This window comes from Ovis canadensis, chromosome 16 (genome assembly GCF_042477335.2).
Source record: "Ovis canadensis isolate MfBH-ARS-UI-01 breed Bighorn chromosome 16, ARS-UI_OviCan_v2, whole genome shotgun sequence".
Lineage (NCBI taxonomy): Eukaryota > Metazoa > Chordata > Mammalia > Artiodactyla > Bovidae > Ovis > Ovis canadensis.
Window position 1 is genome coordinate 76,181,288 of NC_091260.1, and position 21,419 is coordinate 76,202,706.

The 21,419-nt window shown below is 42.9% G+C and overlaps 1 protein-coding gene across 1 annotated transcript in view; it reads right to left on the bottom strand.

Moving 5' to 3' along the window:
* The window catches only part of MARCHF6 (membrane associated ring-CH-type finger 6), a 74,904-nt gene extending 53,755 nt beyond the window's left edge, over positions 1 to 21,149 (bottom strand). The window contains exon 1 of the mRNA XM_069556098.1: positions 20,795 to 21,149. Coding sequence (XP_069412199.1) covers positions 20,795 to 20,813 — 19 coding nt within the window. The 5' untranslated portion in view covers positions 20,814 to 21,149. The remainder of the gene's footprint in view (positions 1 to 20,794) is intronic.
* Between the last annotated feature and the right edge of the window lie 270 nt (positions 21,150 to 21,419).

A 21,419-nucleotide genomic window follows, 5' to 3' on the forward strand; every position in this document is an offset into this window, starting at 1 on the left:
CCTTAAGCACAAACTACGGGAGCACAGGGATACGGGTCTGCCGCCAGAGGGCAGCAGCTCCTCCTCATGCTCCTGCCCCAAGTGGTTCTGATTGCACCGCCATCAGTCGGCCTGGGGTGGTGGGTGACATGCAGAGGACGGAAAGAGTGCCATCAAGCTCTCGTTCACCAATGTGGTCCTTCCGCAGGGCCACCTACAAAAACCTGGTAGTGACTTTCATTTAGAACGGCTTCTCAGCGAACCACCAAGGCCAAATACCAACCCCAAGGAGGGAATGTTGAGGGGCAATGGGCAGTGTGAACAAGGGGCAGGGACTTGATGCAAACTTCTGATCTACTCTCTTACAGGGAATTCCTCATTAATGAGTAACAACTGCAACCCAGAGCCTATCTCTAACGGATTTAATAATGAAATCTCCAGCACCCGTCTGACTGGAAGCACACATGCTGAGCAGTGTGGTGCGGTTCTGGCCACTTGAGAGCATCACAGACTTGTGACTGCTCAATCTTGGGCGGCTAAACAATATTTGTCGAAGTTAAGGCTAACAAGCCCTCAGGGTAACCTATGGTTAGCACACTAGTCTCCCTGTTATCTATAAACCAGACAAATCTCTCCAGCAAGACAGAAAAGCAACTCACCACCACCCAGGAAAAAGCTATCAAAAGTGTCAATCCTGGTTTCCATGGAGTCGAATTATCTGAATTGTATCAAATAAAGCACAGATTGCACCACTGTGCCTTTAAATTTCAGTTCTAGAACCAGACACTGCCGCTACCATCATCGGAAGGACTTTGCTTTCCGGTAAGCTACCCGCACATTACCGGAAATAACGCTGGCAGTCGACATCGTTTATGGAGAGACAATATGGGATCAGAATCTCTTTGAACTTCCCTTTTACACCTTCATCCTTAATTAATAAAAAAAATCCATGGCAACAGCTTTCACTCTGGTCCGTTTTGCATCAATCTAAGACTTTGAGCTCTAGCGGTGCAGTGGGAACTTCCCAGCCATCGCATGTAATTGGCCTCCGCAAAGTTCCAACACGAAACAGAATCACGGTCCCATGCCATGATTTCCAGCGGCAGTGTGCAGGCAGCTCCCGCACTTCAGCCCAGGGAAACCAGGCTAGGAGCCAGGAGGACGAGGAGAAGCAGGGTGTGGGGATAGGGGCGGAGGATCCCCATCCATAAACCTGCGCAGCAGATCACGTGGTATTTTAACTGCACCGAACTCAACACCCTGCCATTGAAGCTGGAGACTACCTCCGCTGCGTCCCTCATAGCTCAGTCAGCAAACAATCTGCCTGCAATGGAAAAGACCCAGGGTCAATCCCTGGGTCAGGAAGATGCCCTAGGGGAAGGAAATGGCAATCCACTCCAGTATTCTTGCCTGGAGAATTCCAGAGACAGAGGAGGCTGGTACAGTCCATGGGGTCACAAGAGTTGGACACAACTTAGCAACTACACCACCACCACCTCAGCTGCAGGTACTAGATATGCCATGCAGTGGATCCACCTTAAAGAATTTTAAGTGGACTCATTCCAATCACCAGACCTCCAGAGACCAGTTCTGTTTTTCATCACTGCCTCCCCACCCTTGGGTTGAGAGTAACAAGTCCGCTACCCCTTGGTTGGGGTAGTCCATTACCAGGCTTCCTCTACGGAACCAAATCTGGGTTCCCCATCACCCAATTCCCAGTTGCCCTGGTCGGCACAACAACTTAACGGGGCCACAGGACATGCACTCCTGGTGACCTAGAATCATCAGAGCTGAGCTGCAGATGCCCAGGGGCATGGATGAGTTCTAGAATGACCATGGTTCTGCAGGTAGCACCCAAACCTGCACTCAAAGTCATTCGCTATGTCAGGGTACCAGCGGAAATGCCTAGACCTCTGTGGATTAACTTTAGAGACAGGCATATGCAAGATGCCCCACTTACGGGGAGTTTGAGTCTAAGTGTGGGCGGGCAGGTGCAGTCACAGTGCAAGTGGTTCCACCTCTTCCTGTCTCCTCCACCAGCTCTCAAGCAGCCACAGGGGCTGAAGTAGGGGGCAGCAGAGACAGCGTGGCAGGCAGGACACAGGACAGAGGGAAGCGGTGGCAACACCGCTGGCCTCCCATCACCCTGCAGAAACATGGTGACTGGCAGCCAGCAGTTGTGCGGCGAGGGACCGGGGTTGGGCCAGGAAGAGCCTTTGTTGGCACACTCGGCCAGCGGAACACAGGGAGGTAATGCACGGAACACCACCAAGGAGTGGGCAAATGGCTGACAGTCAGCCTGACTCCTCCTAGATACCCATGCCGCCGAGGCCCCTAGGGCTCGCGGGCGCTGCGGGCGGGAATACCACGGTGACTGCGGGGTGCGCCCATCCACCCGGGCACCACAGTTCCCCACACTCCACAGGACAGCCTCAAGGGGCAGGCTGGGCTGGAGTTGAGCGTGACTGCGAAGACCAGATCTCCATTAGATCCAGACAGATTTTCAGAAGATTCCATCCTTCTAAAGGACAAACCAAGGAACACAAAACTAAGCAAACACAACAAATCTAAATCAAGCCCCAGAGCTCTGCTCAACAGAGTCTACAGTACAGAACTGGGACTCACCGGGGCCCTGCAAGGTCAAACTCTCTCCACTCTAACACTAGGAGTCTCCTCTCACTGTCTTGCCAGTGTACAACGGCGGTTTCCAGAGGCTACAGAACACAACTGTTTGAATGTAGCTGCTTCCCACTAAACCAAACATTTAAAAGACATGCAAATATAAAACAAATCTACTCTTCTCACCAATGTTCTGGCTTTAGAATATATGGGTATTTTCATGAAGAAAAATGTATATTAACACATAATAAGTGTGTTAAGTGAATAAAAATTTCTAAATGTTTTTATTCTCTTATACGGTAAATAAAAAGTTCTTCTGAGTCTTTTAGAAGAGTTTACAGGGATCCTGAGACCAAAAAAGTTTGAGTACCACTGCCCTATATAATTTTTTTCCCCACAGTAGAATTGACAGTAACTATGACTCTCTCAAAATACACACATATACAATATTATTATTTTATCAGGGACTTCACAAGCTCCACTGATTTTATAAAAGGAAAGAGAAGGGAACATTTAGGCTTCTAAATCATCTTTAGAATCATGGAACTCTTTTACATAATAAAAGTGGGAACCAAACAGTCAAAGTAGAAAATAAGCCAAAAACAAATGAACCTGTGTATACCAAGCTTAATCACAGAAAATAATTATTTTAGAGACTTCATAACATGATCATACATCCCTAGTAGGCTATATCCAAAGACAAAAGGGACTATAGAGATAACCTAAAGAGAATTCAGTAATCATCATGTTAATAGCAATAATACTGACAGGCATTTTTATTTTTTTAATTATTTACTCTTTTGGCTGCACCAAACAGCATGTGGGGTCTTATTCCCCCAACCAGGCATAGAACCTGTGTCCCCTGCAGAGGAAGTGTGGAGTCTTAACCACTGGGCTGCCAGGGAAGCCCCTTGACAGGCCTTTTAAAACTTGAGAGGATAAAGACAGTAAGCAGTATGATAGTGGTATTATGGTTAGTTTTTTTAATAAGTTATTATCTCTTAGAATACATAAGCATTAAAAAAAAAAAGAATACATAAGCATTTATTGATGAAAAGATACCATATTTGGCATTTCCTTTAAAACAATCCAGTAGAGTGTGGGGAAGCAAGAGGGAAAGAGTTGAGATAAAAGAACTGTCAGCCCTGCTTGTATCTGTTGAATCTAGATGCTGGCAATATGATGGCTTACTACATTGATTACTTGTGACAGTTTGAAATTTATATAATTAAACCTTTAAACTATATAAATCAAAGATTAAACATGCAATTTGGAAATATCATAGCTTAACTTTTATTTTACTAAACACTACCAAGTCCAATTTTATCACGAAGTTCTTTAGTAGGGGGACTTAGCATGTGGTTTATTTAATACACACACAAACGTGAAAACTTTTGTTAGCAATTTTCCTATTTTAGTGATCATGTTTTAAAAAATGTGTTAAGGGATTTCCCTGGTAGTCCAGTGGTTATGATTTGGAGCTCCTAATACATGAGACATGGATTCAATCCCTGGTCAGGAAACTAGAATTTCACATGCCACACATCAAGGCCAAAAAACAAATGTGTTCAAACTTCACTGTCTATATCCTCATCAGGGAAAGAAAGCAGAGTAAGATCTAAGTAATCTGTCTCAACATTTCTAAAGGTCTATTTCTATGAAACCAACAATCCAATTCTAATTTAAAACCATTTAATCTAAATGACTCTAAAAACAATTTGATCCAAGAAACAATATCACACATCTCTTCTGTAGTACTCACTCTTTGTCTTTTCCCACATGATAAAGTTGTGACTACATGAGTTTTGTTCAAGTGTACTTTCTGTATGAATATTTCCCTAAATGGAAAGGCAAAGATTGTTTCTCTAAATCAACCAGAATGGTGATAAGCCTCAGCTATACAACACTTTAAGGCAAACACTGACCGTTTAGTAGGCCCCGAGCCACACACCTGATTAGGTGTGGCTCATCACCTTTATCAAGGAACTGGAGGCCAAGAAAAGCTGCGTAAGAGCTAGGCTGCGCCTGGTCTATATCCTCAACTAAGTTTCCTTCGCTAGTCTGTGCGCATGGAATAGAAGGCATGGAAGCTTCTTCCCTGCCAATCCACATTTCAGCAGAAAAACCTGAAACAAAACATAGGTCATGGCTGAACATTTATTCTGGAAGAATAAGCTAAGTCACTTCAGTCGTGTCCAACTCTGTGCGACCCCACAGACGGCAGCCCACCAGGCTCCCTCGTCCCTGGGATTCTCCAGGCAAAAACACTAGAGTGGGTTGCCATTGCCCTCCCCAATGCATGGAAGTGAAAAGTGAAAGTGAAGTTGCTCAGTTGTGTCCGACCCTCATCGACCCATGGACCTCAGCCCACCAGGCTCCTCCGTCCACGGGATTTTCCAGGCAAGAGTAGGGTAAGAGCTATTAACAGTTGCTACTTTGCAGGGATCACAGCTGGGGAAAGTTCTTTCCTTAATTTACATGGGTATGCTGCCTATAGTACAGCTGTACCTCAGTATCCCTGGATAGATTGCTTCCAGGAGGCCCCAAGTACAACACAACTCCAGGGCACTCAAGTCCCAAAGTCTGCCCTTGACATCTGCAGGTTCTGTCTGCATCCACAGATTGAAGCAAAGGCACGTGAAAATTTTGATCTGCAGTTGGTTGAGCTTACAGACATGAAACCCATGAATGGGGATGACGGGCAACACCATATAATTACTGGAAGAAATCTGCATAAAAGTGGACCCAAGTAGTTCAAACCAGTGTTGTTCCAGGATCAACTGCATATATTTGTGTATGTGTCCATATATAATGGACATGAATTCGGGCAAACTCCAGAAGACACGGAAAGACAGGGAAGCCTGGCGTGCTGGAGTCCATAGGGTCGCAAAGAGTTGGACATAACTTGGCAAATGAACAGCAACAACACAAAATGATGTTGAGTGATAAAGAACCCCAGACACAAAAAGTTACTTACTCTTTGTAATTCCAAATGTAAAAAAATACAAAAATGTGAAAAACACGTATCACTAGAAAATCAGGATAAAGTTTCCTCCTGGAGAAAGACAGCAGTAAAGACTAGAAAAGAATGAAAAGTTCTAGATCAAGATAAAATATTCTCTCTACTCCTCCTGCCAAGGACAGCTAAAAACACAGGATATTATACACGAAACACACATAAGAAGACTAAAGAGTGAAGGAAAGGCAGACCAGCAAAAGGAGCTGGGGCCACAAAGAACTACACACACAGCAGTGAGTAGTGAGTTCTCTGCGTTTTGCCTTAAGTAGCCTGGACTAGTCAGTTTTCACATCAAGTGGCCAAAGTATTGGAGTTTCAGCTTCAGCATCAGTCCTTCCAATGAATATTCAGGACTGATTTCCTTTAGGATGGACTGGTTGGATCTCATTAGAAAAGACCCTGATGCTGAGAAAGATTGAGGGCGGGAAGAGAAGGGGACCACCGAGGATGAGATGGGTGAATGGCATCACCGACTTGATGGACATGAGCTTGAATAAGTTCTGGGAGTTGGTGATGGACAGGGAGGCCTGGCATCCTGCAGTCCATGGGGTCGCAAAGAGTCAGACACGACTGAGTGACTGAACTGAACTGAGCCTGAACTAGAGACTAATGGGGAGAAGCTGGCAACCTAGAAACAATAATGAGAGCAAACCAAAAAAAGTCCCCACGAAAACCTGCTCCCTCTAGCCAAAGGACCAGAAAAGGGGCAACTCAGTAAGCCAGAAAACTTTATAGACAATAACTGCTGCTGTAATCCAGCCAAACGGTACAAGAAAAACTTCAACCCTACCACTACCTCTGACACCAAGGACAAGTGGGGAGCAGACAGAGATCAGCTAACTCCAGTTCTAAACTAACCCAACGATGTTATCAACCAAGTTTATGAAGAAATGAGGATTAAAACAGAGCCCCAAATTCCAAAAAAGAACTTTTCAACTTTATCATGCATACCTTGGTTATATGATCAAGTTTTCCAGAATGTTTTATTTTTTCATAATTTAATGTCAATTCCTATATATCTCTATCTACCCCTCCAACATTATTTTCTTGCATTTGAATGGTAGCTTGCTCCGTCTAATAAAAACACACTGCATTACTGAATAGAAGGACAAAAATAACTTGTATAATAGCAAATTAAGTACTTTTATTACTAGTGAAGCTAGATTATTTCCACATTCTGCCATGTTCTTTTTCTCTGTGAACTATTCAAGTCCTTCGTCCAGCTTACTAACTGCTGTCTTAACAATAGAAAATAATCCAAAAAGTTTCAGCAAAAGATTTGAACAGATACTTCACCAAAGAAGCTTCCTGATGCTAACCTAGAGAAGTTAGCATCAAGAAAGCAATGCAAACATCACTAAGGAAATGCAAATTAAAATCACAGTAAGTTGTTGGTAACTGCACAACAATGTGCCTGTATTTAATGCCACTGAATTACACACTTAAAAATGGTTAGGATGGTAACTCTTGTTATGTATGTTTTTCCACATTTAAAAAATGTTTAAACCACAGTAAAGTACCACCAGACTTCCCTGGTGGTTCAGCAGTAAACAACCTGTCTGCCAATGCAGGAGACACAGGTTTGATCCCTGTCTGGAAGATCCCCTGGAGAAAGAAATGGCAACCGACTCCAGTATTCTTGCTTAGGAAATCCCATGGACAGAGAAGCCTGGCGGGGGCTATAGCCCATAGGACTGCAAAAGAGTCAGACATGACTAAGTGACTAAACAACAAGATACCACTACATACCTGTTAAAATGACAAAAACAAAAACATATATACTCTTATCATACACTCAGGAATCCTACTCCTAGGTATTTGACCTAGTAAAGTGAGAACTTACTTTCACACAGAAATCTATGTAAATTTCATGTGTAATTCTGCCAAACTTGAAACAAGCAACCCCAAAATTCCACAACTGGGGAATGGATAAACTGTGGCACATTCTTACAATAGAATAACACTCAGCAATTTCAAAAAAAGATAAGACTACTGATATATGCAACAATGTGAATAAACCTCAAATGCATTATGTTAAGTTGAAAGAAATCAGACTCAAACAGCTACACACCGTTTAATTCCATTTATAACATTCTGGAAAAGGCAAAACTATTGGGGTGGTGCACAAGTAATTGCGGTTTTTGCATTGTTGAAATTTGCTGTTTGATGCTGGAATACATTCTTAAATGTGGTTACATTATATATCATTTTAATGCACATTTCTTGGTTTTTGGGTTTTTTCTGCTAATGACATTACTTGCTGTTTATTTTATATTTAGACTACGGAGATGATATTAAACAAAAAGCAAATTCGGGCTATCTTATTTGAGTACAAAATGGGTTATAAGGCAGACAAGAGAACTCACAACATCAACAACGCGTTTGGCTCAGGAACTGCTAACGAATGTAAAGTGCAGTGGTGGTTCAAGAAGTTTTGCAAAAGAGATGAGAGCCTTAAAGATGAGTGTAGCGGCCAGCCATCGGAGGGTGACAACAACCGAGAGTCATCATTGACTATGATCCTCTTACAACTACACAAGTTGCCCAAGAACTCAACGTCAACATTCTACATTCATTTGGTGTTTGAAGCAAACTAGAAAGGTGAAAAACGTGGCTGCCTCATGAGCTGACCGAAAATCAAAAAATAATTATCATTTTGAAGAGGCATCTTCTCTTATCCTACACAACAACAAGGAATCATTTCTTGATCAGATTGTGATGTGTGACGCAAGCTGGATTTTATATGACAACTGTCGATGACCAGCTCAGCAGCTGGTCCAAGAAGCTCCAAAGCACTTCCCAAAGCCAAACTTGCACCAAAAAAGAGTCATAGTCACTGTTTGGTGGTCTGCTGCCCATATGATACCCTACAGCTTTCTGAATCTCAGTATAACCCTTACATCTGAGACATATGCTCAGCCAAGCAATGAGAAGCACCAAAAACTGCAAGGCCTGAAACCAGTATTAGTCAACAGAAAGGGCCCAATTATTTTCCACGCAACGCCCATCCGCATGTTGCACAACCAACGCTTCAAAAGTTGAAGGAATTGAGCTGTAAAAATTTGCCTCATCCACCATGTTTACCTGACCTCTGGCCAACCGACTACCACTTCTTCAAGCACCTCAACAACTTTCCATAGGAAAAATGCTTCCACAACCAGCAGGAGAAAGACAATGCTTTCCAAGAGTTTGTTGAATCACGAAGCATGGACTTTTATGCTGCAGGAATAAACAAGCACCTCCCACTGCCAAAAACATGTTGATTATAATGGTTCCTATTTTGATTAATAAAGATATATTTGAGCCTAATTATAATGATTTGAAATTCAAGGTCTGAAACCACAATTACATTTGTACCAACCTAATATATAGGCAAGGAGAACCAACCAGTCCATTCTAAAGATCAGCCCTGGGTGTTCTTTGGAAGGAATGATGCTAAAGCTGGAAACTCCAGTACTCTGGCCACCTCATGTGAAGAGTTGACTCATTGGAAATGACTGACGCGGGGAGGGACTGGGTGCTGGAAGAGAAGGGGACGACAGAGGATGAGATGGCTGGATGGCATCACCGACCCGATGGACGTGAGTTTGAGTGAACTCCGGGAGATGGTGATGGACAGGGAGGCCTGGTATGCTGCGATTCATGAGGTCGCAGAGAGTCAGACACCACTGAGCGACTGAACTGAATATATGGACAGAAACAGATGAGTGGTTCCAGGGTCTGGAGGGAGAGTTGACCATAAAAAGGCATGGAGATATTATGAGTAGTGAAAGAAGTATTCTATATCTTCTTGACTGTGGTGACTACATGACTGCATGCATTTGTGAAAAACTCAGACATTAAATAAGGTAAATTTTACTTTAATTATACTTGGAGGAAAAAAAGATCAAAAGATTTTCTATAGTAGTGACTAAACAGATGAAGGAGACAAGAACAGGTAATGAGAAACGAGAAACAGGAAATGAGAAAAGGTAATGACATGGAAAAAAATTGGTCCTCTCTCTAAAATGTGGTCTAATGAAGTTGTAGACTGAAACATATAGCAGTGAGCACATTTATTCCATCCAACCACGTTGCAAGGGACTGTGGGAATCATCAGTGCTGGTCATCAAATGTGACTGCACTTCCCTGTCACCTCTGAAATCCTACGTGGACATGTGACCTGCTATGGGCAATGCAATATGAGGTCTAGCGATGGGCATCACTTCTGGACAGAAGGCTTTGGGCACCAATGAACACACTCCATCACACTGCATGCTCCTGCCTCAAGGACTGTGGGATCAAAAACACCGTCTCCCATCTAGATCTCCAAGTGATCCAACTTAGGACTATTTCGAGATATGATGTCAGTGAGAAACGTCAACCTTTTGCTGGTTTAAGCTGCTAAGGTTTGGGGGTAGTTTGTGACTAAGACACAAATTAACCTTTCTTATTTTATAAAAGATCTTAGCAGATTCACAAAACTAAAACAAGCATAACTACCACCAACAGAGAAATTTAAAGAAAACTCTTTCCACCATCTTTCCATGCTCTCAAGAGTATTAACAATGCTGAAAAGAAAGACCAATACTAGGTCCTTATCAGGCTATGCTCCCAAGTCATCATCTGGTTTCTGACTGTGATGATGAAGCATGCTTACATTGGTGAATTTCCAATCACTGATGATCTGGGAAAACTAGAGTGAATCTCACAGGCAAGGTAACAAGCATGGAGTGACCAGCCCTAGATTTGGAAGTGCAACTTGAAAACCTAGAAAAATGGCAAAATAACCTACTTCCATTCTGTTAGCTTGGTTTCACTGTCCTGACCACCTCAGGTAGCATGAGGACCATGAAGAAACAAGACAAAAACACACAGGAGAGAAATCCTGGAATTTCTTTCCTAAAGGAGTTTAACACATGCAAATAAAACGCCTCAAAGGGGAAAAGGGGGGGGGGGCGGGGAGGGAGTCAAAGAATAATCTATTTTGTTTAGTAGTATCAATCCCACCACCTGAAACTTCAACAGAATAACAAGGCCAACGGTACAAAAGGAGAGCAAAGTGTACAAAAGAGGCAGCCTGAGGCCCTTCCCTAAGAATGAAATGTGGTGGAGTAAGGCTCCATCAAATTTACACGCAGTCAAATTACACATCTTGTTCAGGCCAAAGTAAAATCAATGCACTTTGCTGGTTATGAACACATACCTACCTAGAAATCAAAGCTCTGCAAACCCACCTAGGGAAAAAAAAAAGCTCTTAGTGGTTTTCAAGGGCAAACTTCTGTTAAATCCTGTAGCAACTTTTGTTGCTTAGTTGGTTTGCTTATTTGAATACTTAGTATCTTCACAAAAGGAAATCAACCCTGAATACTCATTGGAAGGACTGATGCTGAAGCTGAAGCTCCAATACTTTGCCCACCTGATGCAAAGAGTAGACTCATTGGAAAAGACCCTGATGCTGGGAAAGATTGAGGGCAGGAGAAGGGGACAACAGAGGACAAGATGGTTGAATGGCATCATCAACTCAATGGACATGAGTTTGAGCAAACTCTGGGAGACGGTGAAGGACAGGGAAGACTGGTGTGCTACAGTCCATGAGGTCGCAAAGGGTCAGACACAACTGAGCAACTGAACAACAAGTATCTTCACAAAGCATACCTTTCGAAAGTTTCTAGCCCAGTACCTAGCTCAATTAAGGTACTTTGAATGAAACCTTCAAATCCTGAGTGACTGAGCAAGGAGACAGCCCAGGAGAGGAAAGAGAGAGGGAAAGCCCAATAGTGTGAGAGGTTACCAAGTCAGTACCCATTTAGCGCTAGCCCATCCCTTTAGTTTTTTTAGCCAACAATCCAGTTCACCACATACATTCTAAGCATCTACTCTAAGGAAAAATACAGACCAACTCATAGCTTTGGGTACATCCTAACTCTTAAACCACTGTCTACCCGGACAGCTCTTTAAGACTTCAAAAAGTTTCCACTTTCCTTCTGGTGATAAACAAGTGATGATTTTAATAAACAATGGTTTAATATACTTTATTTTTTAGAACAGATTACATTTACAGAAAATGTGGGAAGACACTGCAGTGTTTCCACATACCCAGTACCCCTATTACTAACATCCTACATTAGGATGTCACACTTCTATTACATTAGGGTGTTCCTTTTATGACACTTAATGAACCCATACTGACACACTCTCATCAACTAAAGTCAACAGGCTATTCGGATTTCCTTGATCTTTACCTAAAGGGATTTTTCTGTTCCAGAATCCACATTACATTTAGTTGTCGGGTCTTCTTAGGCTCCTCTTAGCTCTGGCAGTTTCTCAGACTTTGCTTGTCTTTGACAACTTTTATCATTTCAAGGAGTATTGCAAGATGCCCTTCTATCAGAATTTGTTTATGGTTTTTGCTCATGATTTGAGTGGAGCTATGTATTTTGGGAAGGAAAATCTCACAGGCAGAGTGCCATTTCATCACATAATACAGAGGGTACATATTATCAACATGATTTGTATGACTGCTAAAGTTGACGCTGATTCACTTGGTTGCAGTAACAGGGATTTTCAATATCTGATTATCGACAAAAATCTTAAAATTAGCAGCTATGATTACAGTAAACAATTATTGAAAAGTGTTACTCAAGACTTCCCTGCAAGCCAAGTGATTAAGATTCCGTGCTTCCAATGCAGGGGGTGTGGGTTCGATCCTTGGTTGGGGAAATCCCACGTCTCTTGGCAGGGCCACAATACTCAAAACATTACAGCCAAGATCAAGAGTGTGGCTACATAAACTGTGGTACATTCAGTACTTGGAATGTCTATTTGTTGCTGTTCAGTCACTCAGTCATGTCCGACTTGGAATGTCTGTAGTCCCTTAAAAACAGCAAATTTAACAACTATATAACAATATAGAAAAAATGTATAATGTTAAATAAGCAAAGCACAAGCTTAAAAAATGAATATACACTGTTCTTCCAACTAGGTAAGAAACCTAAAACAGCCTAAAAGAGAACACACAAAAAAAATGAGAGCCACTGTAATTGGTTAGATGAGAATATGGGTGATTTTCTTCTCCTCTTTCCCCAGTTTCTACTGATTCATTGCTACTTTTACAACTATAAGAAAAAAAAATTGAACTAAAATTTTGTGGAAAACACTTCCTTTTTGACTGTGGAAGTATATACACACACACACACACACATACTTTTTAAATGTGGATTTGGTAATTAGGCCTTGAAAATTTTAAATTCCAATTTAAATTGGATTTAAAATTCCAATCCATATATCCCAAAGCTTAGTCATTTCTTATCCCTTCAGATTACAGGTCATTACAAAACTAACATTCACCTGCACTACTGCTCCTGGAAGCCCAAAAACTAGTTTCCAGCCTGAAAACTATTACTAGGCTTGAGTTACGTCTGTCAGTGATATGCTCTTCTGTGGGATCAGAAGACGGAGGGAAGGGGCACCGTCGTTTTCTACTTCTGGCTTTGCCCAGCAGTGGGCAAATTCAAGTTCAGCAGCAGAGGCAGTAACTCCCAAGTGTCAGTAGGAGTGTGCGGAGTATCAGTCTGATTCTTCTCAGCTCCAAACTTACCCTTCAGTAATAAGAGACTGACTTTCTTAAACAGTTCTCAGAAAAGGATTTGTCAGTAGAGGGTGCTGGAGGGACAACACAAGAGGCCTGGAGCAAGCTGTTCCTGCTGCACTCTCAGTGGGTTTGCCAGCTTCTCACAGCCCCACTGATAAGACCTCAACACACTCCAGGCCCTGCATTCACAGCGGTACCCTAACTCTCCATGCATGTCTACCCACCTACCAACCTTGGGTTTCCTGCATGCGCCCTGGGGCAGGGGGAGGGAGAGGGGGTGTTTCCTGCTCACCCAGAACCTGTGGGCTGGCTTTGGCCTGGACTCCATCCTTCTCCAATGCAATCCGAACCACAGCTGTGAGGAAGAGTTCCACCCCTCCCAAGTCTTCCTACCTGCACTTTCCCTCAGGCCCAGCGTACCCTTTACAGCAGTCCTGGCATCTTTATAATTATTCTCTTACCACAGCTTAATAATTCTTTCAACTTCCTCTAATTAAGTTACTGTGTTTTCAGTCTCCTCACTGGATCCAAAGTACAAAGAAAAAAGAGGATTTAAAGAACCAAGTGAAAATTTTAAGAACTGAAAAATACAGGGAGTCTAGGCTCATTCTTGGGCTCAGGCTCAACAGCAATGATTGTCTCAAGAAAAAGCACTTGGATTATTCTTTAGTGTGACAAGTTGGAACTGCGTTTACCCCACTGAAACACCATTTTTACTATGGAAGGAAAAAAAATGCCTGACAGACAACAGTTACTCAGGCAGGTATGTGGCAGGCACTGTCACAAAAGAATGAAGTGAGTCTAAGAACCAGAGAAACCAACTAACAATATTTGTTGCCAATGACACAACTTTCAAGCAAAAATTAGGATTTTAGCAAACCTGTTTCCACCACAATAAGCATACAGTTTCCCAAATATCTAAAGCCCTTCTGAGATAAGTGGTGTCCTTAATCAACATGACTTTTATATTATACAGGAAAACATGTCAACATTTGGAAGATTTGCATAACTTGATCCAATAGCTACCAAATGACCACTACATGATGATACAAAGCCATGTGTAAGTAAAAGACAACGGATTTTTTAAGACAGCTTTACTGAGGGATAACTGACATACAATCAGATGCACTTAAGAGGATACCACTTGACATGCTTGACACTGGTAAAGCTGTCACCACATTCGAGATAATGACAGATCCATCACTACCAGAATTAACTCAGGCCCCTTTGTAATCCTCCTTCATCTCTTATCCTTCTCTCACCCATCTCATTCCCTCTGAACTGACTGTTCTCCACAGCACGTATAACTGTCTTGTCTTGCCATATAATTTATTATGTTTATTTTCTGTTCTCCCTTCCTCCTTTACGAAGCCAAAGACAAGATTGCAGGCTCTATGAAAAAAGGGATTTTGTCTATTTTGCTACCCGCCTACCCCAGGTGCATAAAATAGTGCCTGGCTCATAACAGCTGATCAGTAAGCACTCGTCAAATAACTGCATGTATGCCTGGCCATAGGCATGCCAAAGCAGTGACAGCTGATTTGTGGCAAAAACAATGTAGACATTACTGGAAGCAGATAAAAGACCATGTGGTTCTAGAAAGACAATAACTAGCTGTCTGCTTCTGACAACTTCCTATCCTTTGAACTCACTGCTTCCAAATCTAAGTCATCTCAAGGTTTTGCCATACTACATAACATGATCAATATGATACACTTGAGCTTCATCCCTTCCCAATGAATGCAATTCACAAAGCATTAAGAAGAATTGCTTTGGCAGCCCATAAAAAACTGCTAAGATTTTATATTATGTTTTGCTAGTTTGAGCAGTAATTTAGAAAAATGAAAAAGAAAAACGTCACCTCTATGTATCACTGGGCTGAAATAAGAGCACTCTTCTATAGCAAAATGTTTAATATCTTAATGAGAGTTTCATACATCAATACTTGCTTGCAACATCAATTCCAATATTGCAGTCCTTTTACTTTTTAAAAGTGCATACCCTTTGGCAAAGGACAGCATTTTTTCTTTGAAACTGAAAAACATCAGTGCGTTGCAGAATCAGACTCCTGACTGACAAAATGAGAAAGATACAAGGTCTTCTCAAGCTCTGACATTTAAAGATTTAATGAGAGAGCAATTTACCTAACAGAACGTCTTTCAAAAGTGGAATCAATTCTCTTAAACCCTGCCCCTGCTTTACCAACTAGGTTTACATAGTATTCTAAATGTATGTTGTCATTTCAACAACTTTCATAACATCTTCACTACGAGTATATTTTGTCTCAAGAAACTACTTTCTTTGCTCACCCCTTTGCAACTCATTTGTTAATATTTTACCATGAAATTACAAAATTCAGTCTCATCTTCAGGCTCCACTTCTAAATCTAGGTTTTTTGCTATTTACACCACATGTCTTGAACCCCTCAAAATCAACATGGGTTGGAACCAAACTCTTCTAAATTCCTGTTGACGTTGATGTTTTTACCTCTTCCTGCGAATCATAAATGTTCTCTTTTAAAATTTTTATTTATTTTTTTAATTGAATGATGGTTGATTTACAATGTTGTTCTAGTATCACAAAGGTTCTTAATGGCATCTACAATGGTGAACCCTTTCCATAACGTCTTCCATTTACTTTGTCCAGATCCATCAAAGGAATCATCATCTCCACGTCAGCTTGCTGAATCGACAGAGGATGAGATGATTCGATAACATCACCAACTCAATGGACATGAATGAGGGCAAACTCCAGGAGACACTGAAAGACATGGGAGTCTGGCACGCTGCAGTCCATGGAGTTGCAAAGAGTAAGACATGCCTTTACGACTGAACAACAACAACAGATGGCAGCTATAGGCTTAAGAAATTTCTTCTTAAATAATAGGACTTTGACTTTCCAAGTCAAAATTATTAGAACTTTTTGATCCACTGGCTACAGAATGGATTTTGTTTGTCAGCAGGTATGAAAACAACATTCACCTCACTGCACATCTCCATCAGAACTCTTCGGTGATCAGGTACATCGTCAATGAGCAGTAATATTTTGAAAGGAATCTTTTTTTTTTCTGAGCAGTAGGTCTCAGCAGCGGGTTTGAAACATTCAGTAAACCATTTGTGCTGTCATCTAGGCCTTGTTGTTCCATTTACAGAGCACAGGCAGAGTAGAATTAGCATAATTCTTTTTTTTTATTTTATTTTAAAATCTTTAATTCTTACATGCGTTCCCAAACATGAACCCCCCTCCCACCTCCCTCCCCATAACATCTCTCTGGGTCATCCCCATGCACCAGCCCCAAGCATGATTCTTAAGAGCCCTAGGATTTTCAGAATGGTAAATGAGCAACAGCTTCAACTTAAAATGACCAGCTACATTAGCCCCTAACACAAGTCAGCCTGTCCTTAGAAGCTTTGAAGTCAAGCACTGACTTCCCTTCTCCAGCTATTAAAATCCTAGTTGGCATTTTCTGCCAATATAAGGCTGTTTCCTGGATATTGAAAATCTGCTTTTCAGTGTGACCTACCTTTAAGAATTATCTCAGCTAGATCTTCTAGATATCTGGCTATTTCACTTTGCACTTTGCCGTTAAAGAGAGAACTGCTTTCCTTAAAACTCATGAACCAAGCTCTGCTAGCTTTAAACATTTCCTCTGCAGCTTCCTCCATTCTCTCAGCCTTCAGAGAACTGAAGAGTGAGAGCCTTGCTCTGGGTCGGCTTTGGCTTCAGGGAGTGTGGGCCTGGTCTGATCTCTCCAGACCACTAAGACTCTATTAGCAATACAGCTGCTTCCCTTTCTTATCATCTGTATGTTCACTGCAGCAGCACTCTTTTCTTCAACAACTTTATCTTTGCCCTCACACCTTGGCTAGCTGGAGCAAGAGGCCTAGTTTTCGGCCTATCCTGGATTTCAACGTACTCTCCTCACTGAGCTTAATCATTTCTAACTTGTGATTTAAAGTGAGAGACAGGCAACTATTCTTTCACTTGAACACTTAAAAGAGATCATTACAGGGTTATTAAACGGCCTAATTTCAAGTGTCTTAGGGAATAGCGAGGCCCTGAGGAGAAAAAAAAGAAATGGCAACAGCAGTTGAGTGGGGCAGTCAGAAAACACACATTGATCAGTTAAGTTTGCTCTCTTTGTGGGCACAGTTCATGGTGTCCCAAAACAACTGTAATAGTAGTAAATCACATATCACTGTAACAAATACAGTAATAATGAGAAAGTTTGAAATATGGAAAGAAAAAAAAAAGGAAATACGGAAAGAATTACTAAGATGTGACACAGAGACATACATGTGAGCAAATGTTTTTAGAAAAACAGCACCTACAGACTTGGTGCAGGGTTGCCACAAACCCTCAATTAAAAAAAAAATTCATTATCTACAGAGCTCAATAAAGTGAAACACAATAGAATCAAGGCATGCCTGTATTATGAGAATGATGATAAACCTGTTGGTTTTGCAAAAATAAGATTTAATATACTGAACACTTTAATACAGAACAAACAAAAATATGAAGTGTCAAAATCTGGCAAATAATCAATTTTGTAATGATTCAAGGTTTTTACTACAAATATGAAACACTCTGAGAATATACCATCATATATGGTACCATTAGGGGAAAGCAACAAGCATTTTTAAAAGAGATGGAAGAGTTAACACTATTTGCTGGTTGGTATTTCAGTAACAATCTATTCATATTAACATAATAAAAAAAAACAGGTGAATAAACAATGTCTTTGGTGTTATTAACAATGAGTGATAAAATTTAAAGATTTTAAAAAATTTTTATGTTCTTTATGTTTAGCCATATTTTCCAAGTCTCCTACAAAAAGAAAGTTTCTTTTATAATCAGATAAAAATCCAACTGCATTTTTTTAATTTAAGAAATAACCTGTAGTAACTCATTTAGCAAACAGAAGTTGCTTCCAAGCTTTTTGGTATCATCACTGTATCATTTTTTCATGAAATCTGTAATCCTCCCACTCTTTCCAGCCTTTTTTCAAGTTAAGTTTACATTAATTTGAAAATTTCAGAAGACTTCTAATTTGGAATTTTGCAAAATTAGGCATGAGAAGTATTAAAAGTCACTTTCATAACTAACAGTGTCATAAAACAAATGCAAAGTGACACTTTGCCAATCATGTAAATAATTCATCTTATAAACGGAGTGACAAAAATTCAGTTTTCTCAACACTGGATACAAGGTGAAGTGAAAGTTGCTCAGTTGTGTCCAACTCTTTGTGACTCCATGGACTACAGTCCGCCAGGCTCCTCTGTCCATGGAATTCTCCAGGCAAGAATACTGGAGTGGTTAGCAATTTCCTTCTCCAGGGGATCTTGCCCACTCAGGGATCACACCCAGGTCTCCTGCACTGCAGGCAGATTTTTTACCACCTGAGCCACCAGGAAGACACAGCGTAGCCACTTATAAATATCTAATTTAAACATGAAGTCTGAAATATCTAACGTAATCACGAAGTCCAACAGGACTGAGTTTGAATCTTGCCTCTGACATCGGTCACCTGTTATGACGCTGGCGAAGTTACTTAATCATACTAACCCTCAGTCTCCTCATCTATGAAAAGAGTGCTACCTACCGGTAAGTGTTTGTGTGTAAAATGTGAGTTGTGTGTAAAATGTTTAGTGAAGGACATGCCATACATCAACCCTTCAGTAAATGTTAGTTATTTCAATAGAGAATAGTGTTCGAGTTAGTACATAAACATCATTTATACCTCATCCTGATTATAATTTTACAAAGAAAAAAAAAAACACAGTGCACTAAGAAGCACACTGAAAATATGTCTTCCACAATTCCACACAGACTGAGATTCTGCAATTCCTGAATCACCACTATCATATGGTAAGTGTATGCAGGTACTAAGTGCATAAGCCCAAAGAATGAGAACTTAATAAAACACGCCGGTATATATCAAGTGATAAATCAATAAACACATGTATTACTAGGTTCAGTCATTAAAATTTGAACCCAAAAGGATGTATGGATGTAGACCGAAATTTACACACTAGGACCACCTGTCCAAAAAAAGTCATTCTTAATTTCAGCAGTTTCACTTGACTGTTTCCAAAGGAGTCTCCTGTGGCAATGACCTTTCAGTCACAGTACATAATAGAAACATCCAAAACACAATGAAAGGAAAATTATTTGTAATTAGAATACCAAATTTTTCTTAATCGGGTGTGAAACCTGGACAAACTTTAACTAAAATAACTACCAATAACTTCCACATCTATAAAAGATAATAATACCTACCTACTCCACAGGGCTCTTAGTAAGATCAAATGTGAAGGCATGTAACTATGCTTTGTAAACTGTCAAGTATAACATGCAAATATCATTACGGCTGAGGTTCTTTTATTATCCAAGGAAAGACTTCTTTAAAAAAATGATACACTGATCCCCTCCACTCATTAAATATATGGACAATATCATATTTTCTACCACTAATTATTGCATACCAGAACAGTCCTCAACGATCTTCATCTAAAATCACCAAGAGTCACAATTTGAAAGGCTGAAAGACGCTTATCACATCCCCACATAAGACCTCAAGCATAAACGTATCTCCACTGATAATCGAAACAAGAAACAAATTAGTAAATTCATCTATACACTTACTCAATATTCGATAGACTCTAGGAAGATAAAATTGCTTAGAAACAACCTAACTACCTCCACTGAATAAAGCAAACGCATGTCAATAGCCACAGATGTTCAGTTGTGTCTTCACCTCTGTATTCTGCTTACGAGTCAGCTGGTGTCAAAGCACACGCACCCACCAGGCACGCGCACACACACACACGCACACACACACACACAAACTCTGCTTATCGGTGTCAGGGGCTGAGCACAAAATAAACTGCACCCAAACAAAAGGAGTCTCTTCAGAGCCTTCCTGCTTCGAATAACCTCGCTAGGCCTGCTCCTTCCTCGTCTGTAAACAAATTACCGGTGGGGGGCACGGGAGCAAGAGGGCGAGGGCTTCAAATAGGGGTCATTTGGCCGTCACCTGGCGAGGTGTTTTTCGCGAAGTTTCAGAGTCAACAAAGAAGTTTCATGGCGAAGGGGTCGGGCCGCTGGAACGGCCGGGCGAAGCAACGTTAAAAGACAGACAAAACCGAGTGTGGCAGGGTGGGGGGAAGAAGGACGTAGAAAACGCCCCCTCAGACTTCCAGCCGCGACGACGGCGCCGTCGCCCCCCGGGGCTGGCGGGACGGAGTGGGGGCGGTCGGGCAGCCACGCCGGCCACCGCAGCCCGACGCCCCCGGCCCACGACCGGCGCGGGCGCGCGGGGAACGGCTGGAGGCGGCGACGGGTCCCCCGCAGGCTCCCCGCCGCCCCTCGCGCCCCGCTGCTCCGCGGGGCAAACGGCCCGGGTGCCGGCCCCGCCACGGTCCCGCCCGCTCGCGACGCTGTCACCGCGAGCCCCTGACCCGAGCGGAGGCGCCCGCCGCCCACTCCGCCACCTCACGCGCCGCCCGGGCCCCGCCGCCCTCCTCGAGCGCCGCACGGAACCGGCACGGGCCCGACCGGAACGCGGGCGCCGCAAGCACAGGGCGCGGGCGCCGCCGACTTACCTTCCTCCGCGGTGTCCATCTTGTCTGGGGGGGCGGCGGTGACGCAGCCTCTAGGCTTCAGCGGCCGCGACCGGAGCCTTCCGGCCGGGGCGGGGAAGGGGGAGGGAAGGGGAGGAAGGAGGAGGGAGCGGAGCCGGGCCCGGGCAGGTGCGTGTGCTCAGGTGCGAGAGAGGAAGAGAGAGAGGGGGGAGAGGGAGAGGGAGAGAGGCTGACAGAAAGCGGGCGAGAGAGGGGAGGGGGAGGGGCGGGGAGAGCGGAGGGGCGAGGCCTGGGCGGGGCGTGCGGGCGGAAGGGGCGGGGCGCCTCCGCGACGTGTGTTGTCACTTCCGGCAGCGCCGCTGTGCGCATGCTCAGTGGGCGGCTGCCGCGGGGGCGTTGCGGGACGTTCCTTTCCCAGCCCCCAACTCCCTCCACAGGCCGCCGGGTGGCCACTGTCGTGGGCCGCGGGCCACCTGGGCTTTGTCCAGACGGCTGCGCGGTCGGAGAGGCTGAAACCTTAGAAGGAGCTGAACTCTAATGACACCGAGGTGGGGACGGGGGGGCGGCGACAGAGAAAGCACGGAGCCAAGGAACGAGGGCAGCGGGAGCGAGCCCTGCACCCGCCGCAGCACCGCGGTGCACCACA